The sequence below is a fragment of the Centruroides sculpturatus genome, unplaced genomic scaffold (genome assembly GCF_000671375.1).
Source record: "Centruroides sculpturatus isolate CEXI.00-Female unplaced genomic scaffold, Cexi_2.0 scaffold894, whole genome shotgun sequence".
Lineage (NCBI taxonomy): Eukaryota > Metazoa > Arthropoda > Arachnida > Scorpiones > Buthidae > Centruroides > Centruroides sculpturatus.
In genome coordinates this window covers 115949-142190 of record NW_019385078.1, presented here as the reverse complement: position 1 = coordinate 142190, position 26242 = coordinate 115949, and the positions used below count along the sequence as shown (strand labels likewise).

At 31.6% G+C, this 26242-nt stretch overlaps 1 protein-coding gene across 1 annotated transcript in view; it reads right to left on the bottom strand.

The window, feature by feature from the left end:
- LOC111634324 overlaps positions 1–26242 on the bottom strand; it is a 142168-nt gene that overhangs the window by 4874 nt on the left and 111052 nt on the right. The window contains exons 14-20 of the mRNA XM_023379080.1: positions 24927–25053; positions 21629–21794; positions 20460–20595; positions 15504–15614; positions 8861–8979; positions 8390–8516; positions 4567–4752 (exon numbers count right to left, since the gene is read on the bottom strand). Coding sequence (XP_023234848.1) covers positions 4567–4752; positions 8390–8516; positions 8861–8979; positions 15504–15614; positions 20460–20595; positions 21629–21794; positions 24927–25053 — 972 coding nt within the window. The remainder of the gene's footprint in view (positions 1–4566; positions 4753–8389; positions 8517–8860; positions 8980–15503; positions 15615–20459; positions 20596–21628; positions 21795–24926; positions 25054–26242) is intronic.

Sequence of the window (26242 nt, the reverse complement as noted above, 5' to 3'; positions counted from 1 at the left end):
AATATTGAAGAAAATGACAGTTTAACAATTTTAATTTGTCCTTTTTGTATATAAAAATAATATCCCCATCTTACCCCACGGGTGGGGCAAGATGGCGCATTTACATATAATTTTAAAATATTAAATTTTCTTGTTTTTAAAAACGTTTTTCAAAAATTAAATATTGTATTATATATTACCAAATGTTGTAGTTGCCGAGAATGAAAAAATTATCGTTCTCGTTAAAGTGGTTGCCATCTTATGACTTTTCAAACCTTAACGTTATCATCCTGCCCCACCTTCCCCTATATGGTATTGTAGTCAATGTATCGCTTATTGTTACGTCTGAAATCCGATGATTCGACCTTAATAACCCTGTATAGACATCGGCACAAATATGGATTCGAAAACAAATCTTATACGTCAGAGTCGAAAAATTGTCTACATCGGCAGTTCCCAACCTTTTCTACAGTATTCCTCCTCCATCGAAGCTCTCCTATAATTGCGCCTCCCTTGGCATGCGTACGAGTGTTTATTGCTCTGTATTTGGTATTTATTTTCTTTTATTACAAATTAAATGAGATTTCATTGCAAATATGAAGCAAAAATACAATTTCACTATTAAAAACTAGATATACTTACCTACACACTTTGCACAAACAAAATGGGTAATATCTGTATACCGGGAGTTTATTCCTTCTGAACAAAGTTATAATAATGTAAATTAAAATAATGTTTTGCATATTTTCATAAACTATAAACATCAATGTGAAAATTGAACTTGTTTTGAATTGCACAAACGATCGACGTTTGGTTCTAACTTTGCGCGGATCATTTCCACATTAAACCGTGAAACTATTATTTGACAGTAGAATAGTTCTTAATGCCTTCGCAGCTCCATCTCCATTTATAATGCAACACATTTCTACAGTTGCCAGAAGCAACAAATTCTCGGCAATAGTATGCGATTTCTTTCTTACATTTAGCGATTTTCATAGTCGCTATATAAGAAGCTTCCAACGCTTTGAGATATCGTGACATCTTTTGACATTAGTCTTCTGCCAACTCTTTTCGAATAAAAAACTTAAGTACATAATCTGCGTGCACCGTTTCCAGATGTCTTTCGAACTTCGCACGTCAAAGGCTGTCATTGGCGAGAACTTGGAAAAGAAATGACACGCCGAGGCTGTCGAATGTCGGAATTGCTACGAAAACAAGAAAATCCGAACTTAACGTAACTTGCGTCATATTGTCTGCGCTTTTTCTTTCGTTTATCGGGGGTTATACTCAGGGGCGCCGCTAGCAGTTTGAACGCCCGTGTGCAATACCGATTATGCCGCCCCCTGTTTAACTATGATTACCTACGCTGAGCTTGCCAGAAAGGCTCTTTAGTGTTGACTCATAAGGGTGTGAAAAAAGAAAAGAAATACTTTACAAAGAAAATCTATTTATTATTACTAAGTTATTTTTGTTTACTTAAGTGTAAAACCATATAAATATTTATCTATAGAAAATGAACTTCTCTTGCCTTTATGCTTGCGAATCTGCTATCAATTTTCATGTATCCAAGCAGTCTAAGATTTCATATTCAATTGAAAATATAGCTAAATTACTTAATCTTTGCTGGTGTGTTGTTGATCTTAAATTGTTTTTTTATAATTTTAACTTTGAAAAGGACCTTTCACCAAATGCAACCGAAACCGGCAATGTAAGTAATATTCCATTGCTATTTCTGTGTTCGGAAATGTTGAAATTAAGTCATTAGTAAAAAGATATTGTAATAAGGTTTGTGGATCATTAGACTTGTTTTCTGGAAAATGCAACTTTAAAGTATTGATTTCATTAAACAAATCAATACCGTCAATGTCTGTTTCACTACACGAATCGTCTTTAAGCTTCAGATTTAAATCCTAACCAAGTTAAAAGATCATTAATTAAACTTACTTGTTAGACCCATGTCAGAAGAATTATTAACAAAATAATTGCAATTTGATATGCGATAGAACTGTTCGAATGCGTACAAGTACAAATTGAGAAGGATGCTCTGTAGGGATTCCTAATTTCTCCAGTCCTGTCAACTTCTGTAATAGAGCATGACTATGAGTACTTGGCTTTCGGGCGCCGCCGGATGGTTCAACCTGGCTACACACGTTTCGCATTGCATCTTAATTCTGATAAATGCCAATAGAGGCGCTGTTAACGCTATAATATAAATAAGAATATAGTAATTGCGCGCCGGTCGGATTTTTTCTCCATGTGAAGACATTTCTTATGCTATAAGTAGGGCGGGTATTGGGACAATGACTTTGAATATTACGTGACCGATCGCTTGATTTGCCGCCCCCTGGACGTGCCGCCCGCGTGCGGTGCACACCCGCTTACGGCGGGCCTGGTTATACTTGTGTCGTCAGTGGTAATCCTGCTACTGTTGCCAGGTTCACTTTGGATTGCAGATTTTGCATTACTCATAGTTCTCTTCAAACAGCAGTGCATTCTAAATATCAAGACAATTGGTTTTGTTTAGGATAAACTAACAGTTTAAAAATTGAAGAGACGATTCAGAAAATATTTGCAGAACTAAAATGTTCTGCAAATATTTTCTGAATCGTCTCTTCAATGTCGGGGGACCCACGAACTATTTTCGGACAAAGGAGAAAGGTTTGCCAAAAGTACATTATTGTATACGATAAGGAGGTGAAGAATCAAAAGTAGCTCAGAAATTCTAATGTAATTAATCGATAACCCCAAACTAACTATACAACTATTAAAATGCAAATGTTTTTTTCAAATCTTAAAAGAAAATCTTAGAAAGAAGCATTTCTATTGCCTCCCTTAATGTTTCCGTATCAGAATAATAATTTACCCGACTCAAAAACGTGAAATTTCGGTTAATTGACCGATAACCTTTCTAATTCTCTCCTTTGTATAACTGCAAACGCCACCTAGATTAGATTTTAGATGCACTTTATATGCTTAGTTAGCTTGCATATCTTTATATCTTTGCCATAAAGTATTTGTGAGGACCCGAACAGGGGTCGATTGAGAGGTCCGAATGAAGGGTATAGATCGGAAATTTAAAGTGCTCCTTTTCAGACGCGAATGGAAAGGATTAGGTGTCTCGATTGAACAATGCAATTTTTTTTAAAATTCCTTAAACGGAAAGGAATAAAGTCGAGAAAACTCGACGAGAGAGAGGAATCAAATTCAGTCGCAACGTTGACCTCTCCCGCGCCCTCCATTAGGTTTCGAATGTTCACCAGGTGACAAGAGAGAACAATGGAGAGGCGACTGAGGTTAACAAATCTATAAAACCGAGCGATTCAAGTTACAAAAGTTATTGGTTCATAGTCTTATCCTCCTGGACGTGTGACGTGTGTCCCCGCCGAATCTTGGGAAAGAACGTTTCGGATCTAGTGGAAGCAACCTCAATGTGACCTCCAGGCTCGTCGGTTCGTCCGAGAAAAACCACTTGAAGCAGTGCCATTCGCCGCGGGGCCGATGATTATTTCACAGTCTTCGCCGAACTGTAGAAAATGGAAACGAACTTTTCGAACTCTACTTGAACTTTATCCTCGTGCTTCGTGGTGTGATAATCCGTCAATCAAGAAAATATTGTAAATTATAATTTTATTAAACGGTTTTATATGGTAAACCTGTCTCGGTGAGCCATTCTGCGCCCACACGACAGTATTGACCGCTCGGCTGTCGAAAACTCCTCACCCCAATCGGCTAACATCACATATTTGCCACTACCTCGAAACACTCGAAAGTAGAATTAGACCTTTAGCAGCTTTCCATCAGACAGAATAAACCGTCTATAGAGTGCGTGATATTAATATGCCTTTTTAAAGTGGCACATTTCGTAGTCAGATCAGAAGCCTTTTCCACAAACGGAGCGGAGCGGGTGAATATCCGAATTCAAATTTAGATCCTTCGAGATGGCCGTACGATCCAAAGCTGTATTAAGTGTCGCGTGACTATTGGCTACAAAAACATTACGTCTGTATTCAACCGTTGAGCTTTAACGCATAATAAACGGTAAGGCACTTGCGTGCAGATCTTCATGTGTTTTCCACGCGAAACTTTTGAACCTCCACTCCTAGACCCATGTTAAAAACTTACTGCCTTCAACCGCACTAATTTCCACCACGCCACACTCTTCCGTTATCCGAACCAGAAAAACCACTCGGAGACTTTGTTTTCTTTTATGTTTATTTTCAACGTGATTGGTCAATTTTCCGTCCGAAAGCGGCTTTCGTCACAGTCGACGTCGACCACCGATTCCGATGGATCGAGAGTAAAAGGAAAAGAAGAGAAAATATACCGATCTAAATGGAATGTAAATATGCGGAAATCATCGATTTCGACGGCCGGCGTGATCGTTCGGTCCAAAACATTTGGCTTCCACACCACCTCTTCTGCCCCCGGGGCCCGGGCGGAGCTCGGGCGGCGAGGACCAGAAGACCCGGAGGGTGGATCCGGAGCTCGGGTGGTCTAGGAGAAAGAACGGGTCCGTCTCTACCTAATCGATTCACTCTTTGAAAAATAACGGCTCTGGGAAAGACGAGACCAGACGGAAGGGAATCAAGAGAAGAAAAAGTTTAAGGCTCGGTTGACGTCGTAGTCGGCTGCCAGAGAAATTCGCACCAATTCTTCTCCGGGAACCGCCTGTCCCACGATGTCGCGCAGCTGGGCCACGCAGGCCTCCAGTCGGGCCGAGTCCTGAGTCAGAGGCAGATCTTCTAAAGAGCTCGAATCCGACGCCGCATCGCCCTGAAAAGACATCAAATTCCTTCTTAGAAACAATAATTAAATCCCACAAAACTATTCACTAACCAACGATTCGTAAAACAAATTAAAAACAAAGTTCGGGGTTAACTCGACGTCGATACTCTTTGCTTCCGACCCACTGAATTTCGTACCCGTCTTCGCTACCACGCTGTTACTCAAACCGTGGTTCGCGGACATGTGCTGACCCGTTTTATAATTATTTTTTATTTAATATCGCAAAAATATTGGTAAAAAACAAAACTGGTCCGTAACGTAAAAGGTTCGAGAAGCGCTGCACTAATATGTGTTGTGTCTATTGTTTGAAATAAAACATTTTACAGTAGAGCGTCGTTTATCCGAAAGAATTCCAGTCGGCAAATTTAAATTTTTGCTAGTGCTGTGGCGCTGCAATCTTTGGCTATGTCTTGGGCTACTCAAATATTTTACGTATTTGATACTAAATTAACTTCTCAAGTATAATTTTTTTATTGTTTTTATATTTTTCAATATATTTGTTTTGTTTGTACAAAATAAAGAAATAATTTTTAACGATACAATAGCCACGATTATTATTATAAAAAGTTTACGTTAGGCTTAACATCGACGAAAATTCAACGCGAAGCGACACGCAACGGAGAAAAATTTCAACACGAGATACGTTAATATATTTTTTCGTACATAATCGGTTATCCGAACAACCCCAGTCCCCAATTGATTCGGATAAACGACGCTCTACTGTATTTCCAAACGTAAAAGTCTGTATTGGTCACATATCTTGCATATATATTATTGTTATAGAACTTTACTTTTTAAAATTAAAGGGATTAGTTATATAAAACGTATATATTTGTAAATTTTGATAATACATTTATATAGTTAAAAGCATTTAATTTCAATTTTAAATTAATTCGATTATTCGCACTCATTGTTGCTGTCTTCGATGTCGTGCCGACAAGCCGCCGTGTTTAAATGAAGTACAGTAATTAGAATCGACACTCCAAAGTCCACTTACAAAACGAGTTCTTTTCACTATTTTCTTTGCGCAATATTTTATAATTATATTAAATGTTAAATACGTTTAAAATCCATGTTGCTGATGTTTTTGAACAGTTAATGTTTTACTTAGATTTACATAAATGTTATTAAACTTTTACACATATACAGTAACTAGCTGTTACCCGCGACTTCGTCAGCGGAGGTTTTGCAAGCAAACCCCATTTACATCCAATATTTCAATAACCATAGTAATTGTTATATAACACCTACCGCTGAAGAGAATTGCCGAAAATCAAACGAACTATTTTCAATTTGATCAATTTTCTGAAACGTTTACAATCGTTCTATAATCGAACCAATACGCAATAACAAATTCGAATTTAAAACGGTTCGAACATTTTTAAAATTGAAATATATAAAAATATTTAAACAATGTCTGAAATGTGATCAATTTAATACACCTAAGTACTCGATGAAGACTAAACGTAGTTGAAAACAAAAAATCGCATCTAAAATAGTGCAGTAGAAGCCGTTCTTCCGGTTAAGCCTTAATCCTCTCCCTCTCCCCCCGCGTTGGAATTTCGAAAAATCCTTTCTTAGTGTGCGTTTCCATGACGTACCCTAACTGTGTACCAAATTTCACCTCTTTAGGTTAAGCGGTTTGCTCTGGGCGATGATGAATCAGTGAATGAATGAATGAATGAGTCAGTCAGGACAAGCAATTTTATATATTTAGATATGCATATTATGCTTACATTTTATGAACATTTTTCTAATAACTATTTGCAATTCCATGTTTTTAATATTTTTAGACAATGTGAAGAGACAATTCGATTTGATATATAAAATATTATTATATGAGATGGTGGTTTAGCCACCTACTTATAGCCAAATTACTTAATTAATAATTACAGTGTAATAAAAAAAATTATCAACCTCCCTTTTTATAAAATAACATGAAAATAAGTGGGTGTGGCAACAAATCACATCCTTACAAGAGGGTGTATTGGGATGTTGTTGTGAAACAAGCTGACCAAAGTGGTGCCAGAGGCACAAGTGTAGTGTTGTGTGTGCAATGTTACTGTAAAAAAATTATCAATACATCATTGTGATTGTAAAGGAAAAGGAGTGTATAGTATTTGTCCTCATACTGCTGTTGTGAAGATAAAGATATCTGCTGTTGATGATAGTAATTTTTGAATAAATTTATAATTTCTATCAAGTTTAGTTGCGGAAAAGTGTAAGAATCTCAGTGAAATTCTTATACTTTCCCACAACTAATTTGTAAAAGACAGATTTGCTAGTTTGAGGTCTGAATGGGTATTTTTCATGCAGAAAGCAAAGAGAATGGGAAGGCATAAGAATACCATATCAAAATATTCCAATAAAATTCAGAGTAAGGCTGGCAAGAAGGTATCTGGGCAAAATGAAAAGCTGACAGTGAGAAACACTATGTTTTCCAGGTTCTGTCCAAAAGAAGCAGTTCGGCGAAGAAGATACGTGACTAGTTGAGCCACAACTTGACCTATCCGACTATGTGAAACATAACAGAGAGTTCTTGTAACTTCAAAAACATGAAAAAAAAAAGAAAAAGAGAAGCCCGATGCTTCTGCCTCAACATATCAAGCGGCCCTTGATATCTAATTTACAAGAAATCATCATATGTAGGAGCAGTAATGGCAAAATGCGATTTTTTTTTGGATGAAAAAAGTTCAATCTAGATGGTTCTGATTGTTGCCAGTATTAGTGGCATGATTTGAAAAAGAACCAGAAAATTTTTTGCAGTATACTGGTAGCAGAGGTTTGCTGATGATTTAGGGTATCTTTTCATGGATGGCAACAGCACTTTGGCTTTAATCAACACTAATCTGAATGCAAAAGGTATCAACAAATGTTTCAACAGTATCTGCTGCCCATGGCCTCTGAAATTGCTGGCAACAACTATACTTTCTACAATGTGCCACGTGGCTCACAGAACTCAAGTGTTTATACACAATATTAAGATACTCAAATGTCCATCATGTAGTCCAGATCTTAACCCCAAAGAAAACTTATGGGGTAGCTTGTGCTGCATGGTCTACACCAATGAAAAGCAGTACAATTATGACCAAGAGTTTGAAGTCTGTTTTCCATGCATGGGATCAAATTCCCTTCTGTTGATCTAAAGATCTGGTTATGTTAATGAAAGACAGAATGTGCTTGATTTTAAATAGAGAAAAGGCAATTGACTATTAAAATAACTTTTCTCTTGTTTTTTGATCGCTCTGTGAGAAGTTGATAATATTTTTTACAGCTGTTTTGAATACGATTTTCTGCAAAACTTTTTACAGTGTATTTACAAATTTGCAATTGAAATTAATATGCATGTTGATTCTGATCATTATTTGTGTAAAAACCAGTTTCCACATTTTTAAAAGCAATAATAACAACCTTTTTGTAGTGTTGATAATTTTTTTTACCACAATGTAATTAGCCTTAGGCATTCCTGATAGACGTTCCTACTGTTTGTTCAATATTTAAATTAATTATCAGGTTGGTTACATGTGTTCTTATGATAACATTTGGCCTGATTTTATTTTTTTAAAAATATATTTTTAATTATCTAAAAATTTATAAAAAGAATAATTAAAAACTATAGATTTACCTCTTTTCCTGAGATATTCATTGCCGAAGTTAATTCTTCAATATCTAAAAGACTAGATGACATAGAACTTGGACTATCCGGACCCAAATACTGTGGACAAGACAGTTCTTCACTTCTTTGAGAATTCCTTGTAAATAAATTATTAAATTTGATTATTAATAACATTTTAAACATTTCAGTTCATTAAATGTATCTAATGAGAGTTTCTGCTAAATTGAAACATAGTTAAATAAAGTTATTTCTTAAAATATTTCTGAATTTTTTAATTTTATATAAGTATGTTTTTAAATGCATAATTAAATTATTTTATTAAAACTTGATTATGAAGAATTATTATAGGAATGGTTTATATGTGAATGAATTATAGAATGTATTAGGGTACATTTTACTTTAAGAAGTTCATTATTAATAAGTTTTAAAATCTACAAGACTGAAATAATACTATTTTATGTATAATTTTACTGTACACACCTTAACTCGACCCAAGCAATCATTTCTTCAACTTCAGATTGTAAATCTTCTGGTAAATCATAAAATACTTCACTTTTTATAATATCTTTATTCATGCTGATAAATTCAAGTGCAGCTCTCTGAAAACCAAAGATAATTATTTAAGTTAGATACAACTGAGGGACAAAAGTCTGCAACAATCAATGTTTTTTAGCTTCAGTAACTTTGTTGCCATATTAAAAAAAACTAATCAAATTTACATTAAAATTATTAATAAAGTAGGAAGAGACAATCTTTTTCTTTTAAAACATCACAAATTTTATTATGAAATTATTTATTTTCACAGTGCAATAGTAAAAATAATAAACATATCATGGACAAAAATCCTGCAACACAGGAAAACAGAGATAAAAGTCCTACAAATTTGATTTTAGTATTGTCTCTCCACCTTTGGCCTTTAAAACTTCTTTCTGACATGAAATATACTAACTTTTTACATTCTTGAATAATAATTTCCTTCTATACTAGTTCCTACTGTATGTTTTCCTCAAAATCTTTCAAAGTTAAAATATGCTTTTGTTTCAGTTGTTTCTTCACCTTATCCCATATTTTTTCTATAGAATTAAGGTCTAGTGGATTGCTGGGACAATCTGATGTCTCTATTCCCATATTTTCAAAATATGATTTTGTTTTCTGATCTATACGAGCATGTGCACCATTCTGTTGATAAATGTATTCACCATCAGAAAATAATATTTAGCTATTGGTATATGATTTTCATCCAGTATATTAATGTAAACTGATGAATCAATGTTAATGCTTCATAATTCATAACCTCCCAAGTCCATAAGCAGTTAAAGTTCCATACATTGTAATCCCTGGTGTGAATTTTTGTGAGGTCCTGGATAGGTCTGAACCAAATTTGTGAACAATTTATTAGATTTAGAAAGAAAAGAAAAATGTTTGCAGATAGATACAATTTTTTGTTTAATTGAAAGACATGACAGGAAGTAAACAATTGAAGGAATGTAGTCTTAAGATTGATCATCTCTGGTTGAGAGGCCTAATTTGAGAGAGAATGACCAATCGGAGTGGGAAATCAAAGGCAAAAACTTATTTAATCCCAGTCTTCAATGACACAACACACTGCATGGAGAGACAGACAGAGCAAGAGTGCACAGATCATACGTCAGCACTGCTCAGAGGACAATGCACTGGGAGACACAACCAGACAACGTGCCCAGTTGGCCACAATGCCAAGCATAGTGCACACACAACGTCAACATATGGCAGGAGTTTCTTTTACCTGTGTTTTCGGTCAGTACCATGCCATCAGGGTGAAATTGACAGCACAGCATCTCTCATCAAAGACTGTTGACCACCTTACCAAAATTGTGCATCTCCAACATCACATTCAAGTCGGTGAAAGACACCCTACCACTGCCATTGTAGCAGCCAAAGACTACAGCTGCTACAATGGCAACTCCACTGACACTTCACATTGGACTATATTTGCTTGGTGAGCAGACTTTTGTACCTGCCTTGATAAACTCAAACTCTCTGCCATCCATTGTTGTAAGCAACTTTTTGAGTATTATTCAGTTTATTTTATTATGTTTTTTAAAAATTAATGATTCATAAACACATCTACAACTTTTAGTTCAAATAAACCGTTTTATTTAAAGGAGCTTGTATTCATGTCTCTGCCACCATCACCACATACTATGGGATCCTCAACTATCCAAACATGGAATTAATGATTCCACCCTAGTCAACTAATCCATATTTTATAGTCATAAAAGAGCTTCTTGCCTCAAATAATTGTTGAAAATAATATCTCAAATACAATGGTACAGATAACAGAGACTTATCAAACTGCTAATGGTTAATGATTAAAATGACACTTCTACCATCAGAATGCAACTTTATTACTGGTATGCTTTTCAGTACACAAGACCCTTATTAGCCACACATAAAAATATATAATAATAATATATATATCTACAACAAAATATATTACATTTACAATTAAAATAACACAAAAAGTCTAAGATTTCATTACAAAAGAAAATTTCTAGAAACTAACCTGTTGTAGACAAATTTGCAGAGAAACTGATAACAATTACAATTTACAGTTTAAGACATACCTAAAATAATTTTAAAGAACAGTTTTAAAAAATTTATTAATTTAAATTGTATACATATAATACCAGTTTACAAACTGACTTATTCAAGATTTATTTCCACCCACACTTCAGAATACTAGATGTTGATGAAAAATATAGAATAAATAATAATGAAGGAAGAGTAATATGTAAATCCTGGTTGTAATTTTTACCCAATAGGGAGAGATGTAATAATAATCGTACTACACTGTAAGTTGAATTGTAATCTTAACCACTATTGTCAAATGTTATCATTTTAGATATTGTTGGTGAGTGTTTTCTTTTAAACTGTTATTATATAATTAAAATGTTTGTAATAAGACTTAAATTATATTAATTTTAGGCCTGTTCATAATGTAACACATATTCTGCAATTGGCAATTGAATCAATTTTTTCTGATGACTATAAAATTTATCATCAAATAGCTCATAGTTGTGAGGGACCTGGAAGACCCAGTGGAGGCTTAATTTTCGGACTCAGATCAGATGTAATCTCTATGGTTAAATTGATATTTCAGACATCTGATTTTACAACTAGATACTGAGGAGTTAACTAATATCCAGTTAATAGTGTCCTATATCCTTCCTGACAGTAATTATGACAATGATTTCAAAAATACTTTGTTGATTATAGAAGATTACTTGCTCCATGGAACTAACTTGATTTTATGTGCAGATTTTACTGCTAGAGTGGGATATCCTGATTATTTGTCATGTTTTACTGGTGACTGGCAAATTGCTCTCAGAATTTCAAAGGATTCTACAGTTAATAACAGAGGAAAAATTCTTTATAAGTTTTATGAGGATAATAGTTTTGTTTGTCTAAATGATTTATTGCCAGGAGATAAAGAAGGTAATTTTACTTTCCATGCAATCAATGGAGCCAGTGTAATTGATTTCATAATAGTGTCACAAGAAATATACTTTAGTGTTGTAAATGATTTCTGTGTCTTATCAGAGATAGGCTCAGACCATTCACCTGTTCTTCTTTTAATAACCTTGCTGATTTCATCCAGAGTTCCTAATAGTCAATACATTGGTAAACATGCAATATGGAGAGATGAATAAATCTTCATTTGCTGTTACATTAGACAATGTTTTACCACAAGAATATGGAGGAAATCTCACATTTTATGATTTATTAGAATATATAGCAAAGGCAGCAATGTTTCTAAATTTAATTTATGATGTTAAACCTGCACCTTGCAAACAACAAATAACAAATGTATGATATGATAGCGAGTGTTTGATCATGAGAAAAAATCTGTGGAAACTGTTTAAGAATGCAAAAAAATTAAATATGGATGAATCTTATGCTTTATATAAAAGCTATTTAAAAGAATATAAAGTACTATGTCAAAATAAAAAACAGTCTTACTTTTGGAACTTAAATAAAAGATTGATAACATCCTACAACTATAAAATATTTTGGCAAATAATTAATACTTTTAACAGTAGAATAGTGTGGGTGTCAGCCGCCCGAGGCGGAGGAAAATTTCGCCGTCCCCTTATTTAGGTATCTCAATTTAAAAGACTAAAATTCAGTTTCATTTTCAGTAAAGTTATTTCGTTTGATGATTTCTTCTGTATTACTTTATGCTGCTCCTGTATGGGCAATTACTTATTATGATAAGCTGGAAATTGTCCTTGCTTTATATCTTCGACAAATTTTTATGTTATACCATAAAATTCCAGCTTAAATGTTACATTTTGGAATTTGGTGTTTCTAGAATATCAGTAGTAATAATAAAATCAATAGTTTCATTTTGGATTAGACTTTTGAAATTAGATGATAAAAGTTATGTTAAATTAGCATATAATAAATTGTGTTCAAGTATGGGCAATTCTACATATCATTGTTGGCAATTCTACATATGGTTGTTAGCATTGAAAAATTTGCTAGATTAACACGGTTTCTCTTTCCTATGGCTGTCTCAAGATCCTCATTTAATCAAAAGCTATCAAATGTTAATTAAAAGAGTTGCTATGAGCAAACCATACAAGAAGATTGGTCTTTGCTGAAAAAAAACAAACATTTTCAATTATATCGTAGTGTTAAAACAACTTTTGTGTGTGAGGATTATTTGTTTATGGACAAAAACTATCATGTAAAATGTTCAATACTGCAAATTTGATGTGGTCAAAATTATATTTGGACATATAATAGTAGTCTAATATGTACGTGGTCCAAAGAAGGCTGGAATCAGCACAAGAAGAAGTCATCTAATAATAAATGCTGAAAAATTTTGTAGTAATTGTAGTATGCAGGTGTATGAAACCTGGGAACATGTATTCTTTCAATGTATAAAATTTGAAACAAGCGAGAAAAAGTATTTGATAAGATTTAAATCCTGGAAAGATATAATCAATATATTGCATTTGTTTAAAAATTATTATTACTGTATATTTTATTTTGTGTTATCCTGTACTAGGCTATTACATTAATTCGTTAAATTGTACTAACTTCAGTTTTGTATATCACTGTATGTGTTTCATTTTGTAGTATCTTGTATTAATCTGTTGTATTAACTTATTTTGTTGCACTAACCTCAGCTTTATATTACCCCCTTGTAACGAACTAAGGTTCAAACAATAAAGAATTATTATTAATATTATTATTATAATGTAATCCTCATAGTACTCTGCAGGGTGGGAGGAAATAAATCTTGAATAGGTCAGTTTGTAAACTGGTATTATATGTATACAATTTAAAGTAATAAATTTTTTAAAACTGTTCTTTAAAATTATTTTAGGTATGTCTTAAATTGTAGATTGTAATTGTTATCAGTTTTTCTGCAAATTTGTCTACAACAGGTTAGTTTCTAGAAATTTTCTTTTGTAATGAAATCTTAGACTTTTTGTGTTATTTTAATTGTAAACGTAATATATTTTGTTGTAGATATCTATACATTTTTATGTATGGCTAATGAGGGTCATGTGTACCAAAATGCACACCAGTAATAAAGTTGCATTCTGATGGTAGAAATATCATTTTAATGTTACCATTAGCAGCGTGATTAGTCTGTTATCTCTACTATTGTATTTGAGATATTATTTTCACATCATCTTTGTATTTCCATTGTTAAATAAACAAAATCTACATTTGTCATTAAATATTACCTTTTTCCATTTATTAATGTCCCAATCTTTATATTTTCTACACCACATAATTCTCTTTTGTTCCATTTCACTGTAAGCAACGGTCTCTTTTTTGTTTGCTTAAATCTGTAGCCTGTTTCTTAGTCTTCGTCTTGTTGTTTTTTCAGAAATATTTTTTTAGTTATTTCACTCCTCTTGTTAGTTAACATTTGAGCTGAATTTTTCCTAGAACTTCTTATAAGACTTCTGAGAACTTTATCTTCTGTCTTTCTAGTACAATGTGGACTTCCTGATCTAGGCTGCATATTTGTTTTTCCAGTTTCTTTGTATTTTTTAATGATTCTACCCATAGTAGATTTGTGACATTCAATCAGCTTGCTTATTTCTGGGCTGGAAACATCTAAATTCTTTTAATATGTCTTTTACAATTGGTTTAAAATTAGAAGCTATAACTAATATTTAAATTCTAACAAGTCCAATATGCAAATTACTTCTGCTAATGCAAGTTAAAACACAATGATTATTTTCTATATAAAATATTGCATTGTTTATAAAATATTTTTATGAATTTAATCAACGTTGCAAGATTTTTGTCCATGATATGATTTTACTTTTTTCTATTGCACCTTGAAAATGAATAATTTTATAATAAAATTGTGATCTTTTAAAAGAAAAAGAATGCCTCTTCCTATTTTATTAATTATTTTAAGGTAAATGTGATTAGATTTTTTTATATGGCAACAAAGTTAAAAAGCATTGCTTGTTGCAGGACTTTTCTCTCTTGGTTGTATATTGTAGCCATTTTATATCATTTCAGAATTTATAATAAAAAATTGTTTCGTAATATTGTTGAACTCTGTATTTAAATTAATTTAGTTAATATACCATGTAAATTAAAATAGATGGTTTTTTGGTAGTGTTTGTTCATAGATTTTTTTTATCCAGTGTTATTCATAACTACATAAAGAATCTTGATATAATGCAGAAAGTATATAAAAAAAAAAAAAGCAAAAACACTCAATGTTTTCATTTAGTAATTTTTGTCAATTTATATCAAAAACTAAATGAATCATTTTGCATACCTTTTTATTAAATTAATACAATAGTAATTTCAGAATATAGAAAAGCATATTAATATATTACTCAATACTGCTATTTCTTAACAAATTTTGATTTTTTTTTCTAAAAAAGCATAAATGCAAGTTTTATTTTCTTGAAAATTAATAAGTTTAATAATATATTTTGATGTACAGTACTATCATCACACCACATTGATTTACTTGTTAATTAAATTGTTTTCACATTGTAAATTTTGTTGGAAAATATTTAATTATATTAATTAACACTGATTTAAATTCCAGACTAGCAATGGCAAAAATTTAAATAAAGTAGATACTTACCCTTAAAAATTTAGCATTGAACTGATCTCCTATACTAAGTAGAAACAATGCTGAATCTTCGTCAATGTGTTTTTTTAATGATTCTTCGGAAATTTGTTTCAGTGAGTCAACCTGTAATTTATAGAAATAATGCATAATTAAGAATGAATTATTATTGAAAAAAATTCAAAAATATAACAAAATTCAATGGCTTCATTATAGATGAATATATTGTACATATTTATTTGTATATATATTTATATATAGTAGGTGGTTGGTTAACAAACATAATATTTCCAAGACCATGTTCGCTATCCGAATTGTTCATTAACCATTTATCGATTTACCATAGATTTTTGTGGTAAAATGGTTATGTATACAACTGTGAAAATCTCATTCCATAAACCATGTATGCCATTAAAGTATAGTTTTACAAATCTTAAATGCAGTGTCACTTCCCATGTTTGTTCTGTGAGATGTTTGTTTTCCGAACATTAAAATCTTTCACGAAAGTGTTTGTTGTCCGATTTGTTCACAGTCCGAACTGTTCATTAACTGATCATCTACGTTATTTACTTTAATAATCATTTGTAATTTTTACCTTTTCAGCTTTATAATTATAATTTTTGTCTTTATTGTAATTTTTATCTTTTTGATCTTTTATATCAAGATTGTTATTTATTATTCTTTTGAGGAGTGACCATTATGCTTTATAGCATTGCTAATGTAATCTTGTAATAAATAATTAAGAATACTGATATTAATTAGTTTGATTAAAATCACAATGTTTATCAAAAACTAAGTTGTCAATTAAAAATATTGAAATTATATTTTAATAAAAATAAAGGTTGTTTACATTACGAACTAGGAAAAAATAATACAAATTATTTCATAGACGAAACATCAATTAAAATGAAAAACTCCAACAACTGAATGTATTAACTAAAATTAATATGAAAAAACTTTAAACCCAGTAAAAATAGAACATTTATTAATGGAATGAATGTTTTTGACCATGTACAATGGCCATCTTCAGATTCTGGAATGGAATTAATGAATAGAACAGGAAACACATTTGAAATGAAAGACATTTGAAAATTACAAATTTACATAGCAAGTCACATCACAGGAACATAAAATATATTAAATAAAACATTGAAAATAGGAATAAATGATTAACAAGAAAAATATTAAATACAAAATAAAATAATAAATAAACACAGCAATAGATACAAATACAGTAGATCCCCCTATAAGACGGTAGATACGTTCCGTTCTTTATGAATCAATTTTGTAGGAATCATAGTTTACGGACTACGGCTGTTTGAAAGGTTTTCTTTCATAAAATTAATCGATTCTAGACTAATTCGACTCAACATTTCCAAAATACGTATATTTTTTTTAAAATAATCCGTATAAACTACGTTATAAACAAAAAATTGTAGGATTACTTACCGAGTGTGTACCCTTTGACTACGCTCGTTGCTAAAGCTTGGTTTCGTCGCGGAACAGCGCATCAAATTGCGGCCGCGATTTCTGATATTATTTTTCTGCGAAAACTTCGTTGACCTTTGGAGACATCATTAATATAAATAATTTTTATGGCCGTTAAATAAGAAATGTTTCTTTCACAAGAAATGTATAAAATTACAGTACTAAACAGACGATAGGTCGCCTAACTCGCCGTAGCGTGACGCTAGACGGCGAAAAATATATATTTAATTATAATAAAGTTACAATAAATTAAGTTAATATATAATTATATATACAGTACCTAATTTATATATAATTAATATATAATTATATGTACAGTACCTAATTTATATATAATTTATATAATACTGTCCAGACGATATAAATCTCTCCGCAGCATGGCGCTACGGACGGCGGGTAAGTAGTTCGGCTGCCCGATGACGTTTTACGTATTATAGGAGTTATTTTTACCGTTGTTTACGGATAATGCCACAATTTTTATAGGAATCATAACTATAGGAAACGGTTTTATAGGGGGATCTACTGTACTGCCACAATTTTTATAGGAATCATAACTATAGGAAACGGTTTTATAGGGGGATCTACTGTATTGTTAGAAAAACTATAAACATATCAAAATGGTAATAAACAAAACTACAAAACTTTCAAATAATGCTCTAAGCATGTGATATGACTGCAGTATCTTTAAAGTTAATAGCGGCCCTTTCTTACTAGCTTTATAAATTTCGAGAGTTTCCAAATATTTCTATATATAGAGAATTGTGTCTTAGCCAAAGCACAATGTAATAGGCATGCCCTATTGTAAGAAACATTCACATCACTGTCATAGTACCGAGGTAGTTCATAGGTGCTTCTTAATTAATATACAAAATCCTTTTCATTACTCAGGAATGATAAAGATTGTGCTGATAAAAGGACCTGGGGTCTACTCAGTTCCTTTACAGGCTAACAAAGTGGATCATAGCTACAAATACATGAATTGACTTTATAGATCTTTGAGCACTAAAATGAGAGAACATCATGAAATCTTTAGGAAGTCCCTATATACAACTGCCTTGTCTTTGCTTGTGATAGTAATGTGGATGTTTCTTACAATAGGGCAAGCATACTACATTGTGCTTCGGCTATGACTCGTCTCAAACAGTCCAGGTTGAGATGCTTGAGTATGGTGTTTGAATTAAGTAAACTCATAATTTTGAGATCAATCACATTAACCTTAATTAATTCTAACTGTAAATTATGATTATAACAAAATAATAATAAATTAAACTAAATTGTTATCCTATGCATTAAAGTTTTAATGCATCCTATGCATTATAATTTTAATGCATAGACCATTGGATATCATGTGAAGTCCCAGACAGAAAATTTTTAGAATATGATATTGTACTAAATTGTTATCCTATGCATTAAAACTATAAGCTAACTCAGGGAGTTAGGTTATAGTTTTAATGCATAGGATAACAATTTAGTCACAGCATTAATTAATAATTAATTAATTAAAGCCATAGAGATTTTCTATACAGAACTGAGTCATAGCATTTGAAAACACTGCTAATTGCTTCTTCTAAAATAAATGAACTTAGAAGATAACACACAAACAAGTAAAATGGCAAAGCCATTTTTGGGATGAGACTACAGTGGTACCTCAGGATACGAAATTAATCCGTTCCGAAACTGAGATCGTATCATGAAAATGTCGTAAGGTGAATCATTTTTCCCATACGATTACACATAAAACCAAATAATTCGTTCCAACATGAAAAACACACTCAAATTAAAGCTAAGTTGTACATTAAAAAAAAAAAAAAAACTATAGTAAGGAAAACACTGAAAAATGCATTTTGTAGTTGTAAATGTATAAATAACCATAATAGAATAATAATTGATTAAAAAAAATGTAGTTTTATTTGCACTTTACCTTTGAGGATAGACGACGGTGGAGGTGTAAACTGGTGGCGGAAGAGAGGGAGAAGGGAAATGATACTAAAACTTAACTTACATAACATAATGTAACAATAACTTAAAAATAACTTAGAAAAGATTAAAAAATTAGTGTTGTTTTATATATATATTTTTAATTTTTCCAGTGAAATAAATAAAATCCAGTGAAAGTGCTGGTGGAAGTGAAGGAAAGAAAGCAAAAAGCAGTGAATAAAATTCACTGCTTTTTGCTTTCTTTTTTTTTCCTTCACTTCCACCAGCACTTTCACTGGATAGAGGTGGCTTGGTAAAATATCTATCCAAAGAGGTTTGGCTTTGCCTACTTTTTAAAATGTTTCTAAAATGATTTAGGCAAATGTCATTAAACTGAGCAGCAATATGAGAAGTGTAAACCTTTTCGGGATGTTTTTTTTCAATAAAATCAGTCACTTTCTGATAATACCTCGAGATTTCCTTTATTGAGCGAGATCCTTCCACGATGAAGCAAACATGCGGACTGAGACCGACAAACAGAAGTGAATAAAAAAGTGGCGCTGCAAACTAATGTAACGTCGTATGGTGAGTTTTTGTTTGTATCGTGGAGCAAAAACTTGTTCAAATTTCATGTCTTATCCTGAAAATTTCATATGCTCCGGGATGTTCGTATCCTGAGGTACCACTGTATGTCTTGGAGAGTTCAAGCAATGCATGCACAAATCTTGCACTCGTGCCTGTTTGTAGAAACAGTCTCAGCATTTTGTATTTTCTTTTGAACTGGTTCTCGGTCCCATGACTACCTACAAGTCTGGTTTATTTTATATGCATATGATTTGGGACCAAATACTCTGTGCCAAATTGGAACTCCTGATATGTATTCCTTCACACCTCTTAAGGTGTGCAGCCATTGACGGCAGCATGATTTTAGACTATTTTCATAATAATAAAGCAGAGAAACATTAGAAAATTAATATAGACTGGGCTTCACATTTAGTAATGCTATCTAGTATCAGTAAACCTAACTATTTTGCAAGAAATTTTATAATACTTTAGCTTGTCCATAAATTGTAACCAATAAGACAGATTCTTTCAAGAGAATTATGTAAAAATGAAAGATGTTGGCAATTATAAAAACATATCAGGTGCTGAGATGACCATATCTTAACCATTTATGTATCAGAAGGCCAGATTTGTCATTCCACTTGGGAAATGAGAAAACCAAATAATGTCAGCCAAGAATTAGTTTTCCTAATCATAAGTTGCAATCATGCAGTCACACCTATGGAGCAATGGCTGATGCATAGGCACATGGTATACAGTGGGATAGATTATCCAAAAGTTTTATTTTTGTCCTAGCAATTTTCTGTGGGATGTGTGAATTTATGGATTAGATACATGAAAATATGAAAATACAACACATTTATGCATAATTAATTTCAAATTTTACTTTTAACTTAGATATAAGGAGAAAAATATAAATACTAAATGAAATTATGAAACTTCTTTTCTCTAGTAAATTAACTTCATTTGTGACAATCATAAATAAATTTGTAACAATTTTACCTCATAGCGGTCACTCAACTGCATCAAATCTGCAAGCTGTTCAGTGGACAGTTTCATGGCATCAAGTTGACCTCCATATAAGTATTCCAAAAATATATGGAATATTGTTGGATTTGTGTCGTGGATAATTATTTTTCTAGTAAAATAAAAATTAATTAGAAAGTTATCTGATTAATTATTTAAATCATAATTGCCATTTAAAACATTTTTAACATATTACAAAATTCATAACAAAATGAAAATATTTTTTACACTTACAAGAGATCTCAGTACTGTTATTAGTTAGTAATGATATTAAATATATCAGATATAATACATATAAATTGAAAAAACATACACATAGGTCCATCACATATAATTACTTATAGTATGCAATTGAATATGATGATATTTAATTGCATGCTATAAGTAATTATATAACCAATATATGTTTTTTTATGATGTTTCTATATGTATGAAATAGAAAATGAAAGCAGGCCTATCTTATTGTTTATACCGTTTATTTATTTTACATTTTATATGCATAATGTGCTTCCTGAGTTTTGCAACTTTTTAATCAATAAACTTTTACCAAAGATACAGAAAGCATTAATAATAAAAATATTTTTTATGATTTCAGTCTAAATCAAAATCTATATTAGACAAAAATTTTCTATGTAAATAGTAATTTGATAAATTTCATACACAAAAAAAAAGTAAAAAATAATTGGTGTTTACATTATATTCAACAATAACTATAAAGAAAATAGTACTCTTATTACTTCTAATGTATTTATGTTTTCAGAAAAAGTGTTAGAATAAATTTTCTTTTATCAACTTCTAATCTTGTAGCCTGAAAATTTTTACAATAAGATATTGTATTAAAATATCATTTTCATTATATTGTTTAATTATGAATTTGATAATTTTGCAATTATTTCTATTGAAGATTTTTCAGTTCAATAATCAAATAAATCAAATTTGATTATTGAACTGACTGACTATTTAACTTTCTGTTTTCAATTTAAATTGTGTGTGACATCTAACCTGATTTTTGTTTAAATTTTAAAATTTTGCAAAGATTTAATCTGATTTTCTATACAGATCTGAAAAAGTTTACTTAGCGAGCATGAGCTTATAGAAATTTATATTTTACATCTTGTAAAATTATTAAAAATCAAAGTACAAACTTGTCTATGGATTCTCTCATCCCACTGAGAAGAGCTTTCCTAAACCAGTCACAACGTGATGCTATTATCACACAGTGCGCTTTAATGACGTGTCTCTTCTCTTCTTCATGCGCAGAAGCAATTTTTGTTTGTTCACGAGTTTGATCGATTAAGCCATCCGAAGAGTCTAAAAAGATTGGAATAATTATACTAATTGAATAAAAATAAAATTTTAAATGTTTAAAACAAAACTATAATTTTATATTATTCTAATTCTAATAAATACCACAGACTCTGGAACCTATATATATATGAACCAAATTTTTGCTTACCACACAACTTCCAACACAAAAGGTATTCTAAGACAAATGTTTTTGGCCTTCAGAGAACCTCTTCAGGTAAAGGAATAAAATAGAAATATAGTTGTACTGTGCTTCCACACATTCAAAAAATTTAAACTAGATAAAGCTAGCAATATTCAAACATCGTGTGCTTAAGGCATTCTTAACTGTTTAAAAGTTTCATTCATTCAACCAATAGCAATTCTGGTTATTTTTCTAGATGTTCTTAAAATTGGATAATATAAATATAACTAGCAGATTCAGATATTAAAAACTAAACCATATCAGGAATCCATATGCAAACTCAGCATAACTTGCCAAGCTTGTAATAGATTTAATTTGTCCTTGTTATTAATGTAGCCTCTGATACAGTCCTGTTTGTAGATTTCGATAGTTTAGGCTATTTCAATTTTTTGCTCTGTCAAATATAGTTCTCAAAAGTCTAGCTTCAGGCCAACATGGTATTATTTCAGATTCTGATGCAAATTGAGCCACAGCAGTCATGTGTTTCTTATTTTTGATATTATAGATGCCAGCAATTTATAGTTAGAGCCTACATACATCTGTCATGTAATAAATCCATTATCTGTTACTGTACTATATATATATTCCAGGCACTCTGTATATTTACTTTATCCTTCCTATTGGTTAATGGCTTAAAGACCATTGGGTATCATGTGAAGTCCCAGACAGAATTTGAAATTAAGTGGTAACATGTTAACAAATATCCAACGAGACAGTTATACTCTCACTTTTCAAAAATAAAGACAACACAATGTTTCACAAAGACTATTAAAAATTTCTTCTGTCAAAATGGTAAACAAAAAGCAGGAATTACGAAGGAGAGTTTTAAAGTTTAGAGGAATACTATCTGATCAGTATTGGTTTGAGCATCAATGTCGACTTGTAAGGAACTGAGTCCGAGCTGTATTATTATTTAATTTTTATTTTGCTTTTTATTCTATTTTGTTTGGGGGTTATGTTTAGTTAGGACGAAGGTTCCCTCACCTTAGTAATGAAAATGAGACAAAAAGAGACAAAGGAAAAAACCAACTCACCTACTAGACAATGCACTGTAGGGAAACTAACGCACACTTGTACTCCCAGGTGGAAATTTGAAAGAAGTTCCACAGAAAGAAGGGGCATGTGGGGTGGAACACCCACAGGCACAAAGTAGAGAACTTGCTAAACCTTGATAAAATAAACATCCCAAATATGTAATAAAAAAGAATAATGTAAAAGGATTTTGTGAGAAATGTCGGAAACTAGGTTGCATAGGAAAAGACATGCAAATTTATTATTAGAAGTTAAGTATGTAAATGAGGGGAGTGATTCCAAACATAATTGTGATGTCACCTCAGAGTATAAAATGAGCATAACCGGAGAAGACAAGTGAGGTGAGCCCCAGCCAGGGATAGAGTGAGGTGAATTCCAGAGAGAGACTGAAAGCAAGTCTTGAGGATAGCAATAGGAGTGGTTCAAAGGAAAAATGGATAAAAGAAAAGGTTCCTAGTATTGAGGTGACAGATAGGATTGTAGTTCATAAGATTTGTTGTACCTAGTTTAATTGATTGATATTGTCGAGTTCCAAGGGGAAATAGTTCATAAGTTATAGTAAATAAATTGTATTAGTTTTATTGGGTTTTTTTCAAATTGTTTCTTTCATTGAATAAATTATTTTTGATTCTTACTAATTTGTACATATTGAATAATTGAGTTAACATTAAATATTTGAGTTCCTTACTGACCCGTGTACATAGTTATTTCCGGAGCATGCGTAAGCCATGCCTGGCATACTAACCGCAAACCCGCATAAAGTACCCATTAGGTTAATGGTCGTAAAGTTTGGCGATAGTCCTGAATGCCTTACTGGCACATAGTTCCATGTCATATATAAAAAACTCAATAGTACTTTACAGACTTCTCCAGTGACCCAAAAGAATCACAGAAGAGATTTACAGAGAATGCAAAATCGAGGAGAGAACCCTTTAAAAACTCAAGGACATGACATTCTTTCTTTAAGATCCATTCTTTTTTCTCCATGATCCAAGTCAGAAGGAACTAACGTGCAAAGTCACATCTCATCCCGAAGCCATTCTTTCTACTAAGCCATTGCTACTCAGGATACAATTCAGCCTTATCAAAAATTTGTTACCTTTATTGTGCCTCAGTGGACAAACACCTTAACTTATCTGAACTTACCTTATACACAATTTTAATGGACGAAACAAACCCCAGGGACATTGACCCATAAGACATAAATCACCAAGGGACTGATTCGCTACATCCACAGCAACATTCAGGCTTTCTTTGGACACTCTCCTCTGACTGACTAATCAGAGTTGAATTCTTTGTAGGAAAAATTAATGAAATCTTGTAAGCATGTTTTGATTTAATTAAACAGGATAAAATTGTAAATGGTAAGCCTGTTTTAGTGTCTAATTCACACCCACATATGACCCTCTCCACCCTTTGACTATCCTGACAGTCACATCCAGTCGGCAACCTTACATGGGTAACTTTGTATTTTACGTTTGTAGCTAGCCTTGTGTAGAATTTATGGAGCTTAGGCTCAACAGCAAAGTATAACAACAAGTAGGCCAGAGAATGCTTGGATCATAGCATAATGTAGTATAACAATATAGATATAGATATAGAATATAGAGTAGATATAGATAAAAGTATACTGTACAAAGCACAAAATAAAATTCTAGTTAGTGTGTTCTGGTTTCAAACTAATCAAGAATAAGAATAATCTGAAAAAATTGAAATGGCATGTTAATTAAACAATCATAAAAGGCAGATTTGTACAGTTCTGCATGTTAAGGTATGTAAAATTATGTCCAGGGAATTGAAAAAAAAACTGGAAAAAATTCCGTCATCCAATAAGTCAGTATATTTGATAAACCAGCACCATGTTGGTCCCGACGATGTCGGGTTAACAAAATGCCACTAAGTTGTATTTAAAAATTACTCACCTTGAACAGTCACAATTTCAAATTTCATGTCTGTATCATTTCCACTTTTAAGAAGTTGAAGTGCATTTTTTGCAAGAGTACTTTCTCGAGAAAATGGTGGATGACAAAGTGATTCAAATATACCTAACTAAAGTTAAACATGACATTAAATAAATATTCAAATTAATATAAGGAATAGTTTATATTTCATTCATTAACATCAATTCTCATAAAAAAAAATTATTTCTTAAAAGTATATACCACATTTCTCTGAAAATAAGATTGGGTCTTATATTAATTTTTGCTCCAAAAGACACGTTAAGTCTTATTTTTAGGGAATGTCTCATCCAAAGCTGCTCATTTAGATATTTACAAATATTTAATTATAATTTATATTATCATTTATTTTAAGTATTACTGTCAATAATAATATTATTATTTTTTAATTCAATATGTCTGGCATGAGTTGCAACAGATTTATTAAATATGACCATCTGGCTGACAATCTTAACTGGAGCTTATTTTGGGAATAGGGCTTATATTACAAAAATCCTGAAAAATCATGCCAGAGCTTATTTTCCAGTTAGGTCTTATTTTAGGGGAAATACAGTATTTATAATGCTATTTTTATTATAAGATATATATTTTATCAATATTATTTCATATAGAAATATATGAAATAATATTGCATTCATTCTAACAATAAATAATCAAAGAAACTATTATTGATATTTTATATATTAATTATAATGTAATACAATCAACTCAAAATATTAGGAATACTCGAGGAACAGTAGTTAGTTTGCTTTATTGAAAATTTGTATTATTGATTTTTACAATCAAGATCAAGGTTGTATAATTTAGAGATTTAATGTTTAATAAGCAATTGAAATCTCAAAAATTATAATATTTTGAATTAATTTATTAAATAAAGTTAAATAAAATAAAATATATTTATAAAAACAAATTGATGTTCTAAAGAATTTTCAAATCAAACAAAATGAGGAGGAGATATTATTAGCCATTTAATTGTGGAGCAGTATATAAGTTAAAAGTGTTTAAACAAAACAAAGCTTAAAAATATCTGTGATTTTTTCAATCCGTGAAAAATAGAATATACAGTGGAATCTCGGTATACAACCTTAATCCGTTCCCGATGTTTGGACTTATACCGAATTGGACGTATTCTAAAGCAGACGTATACCGAGGTATCACTGTACTTTTCTGTGCCAAAATAGAGTAAATAAACCAGCAATGAGTTGCTAAACCTTCCTGGCAACATTTATAATTTCAGTGGTACCATCTGTTATCGTATTTTATTACAAAACTTTTATATT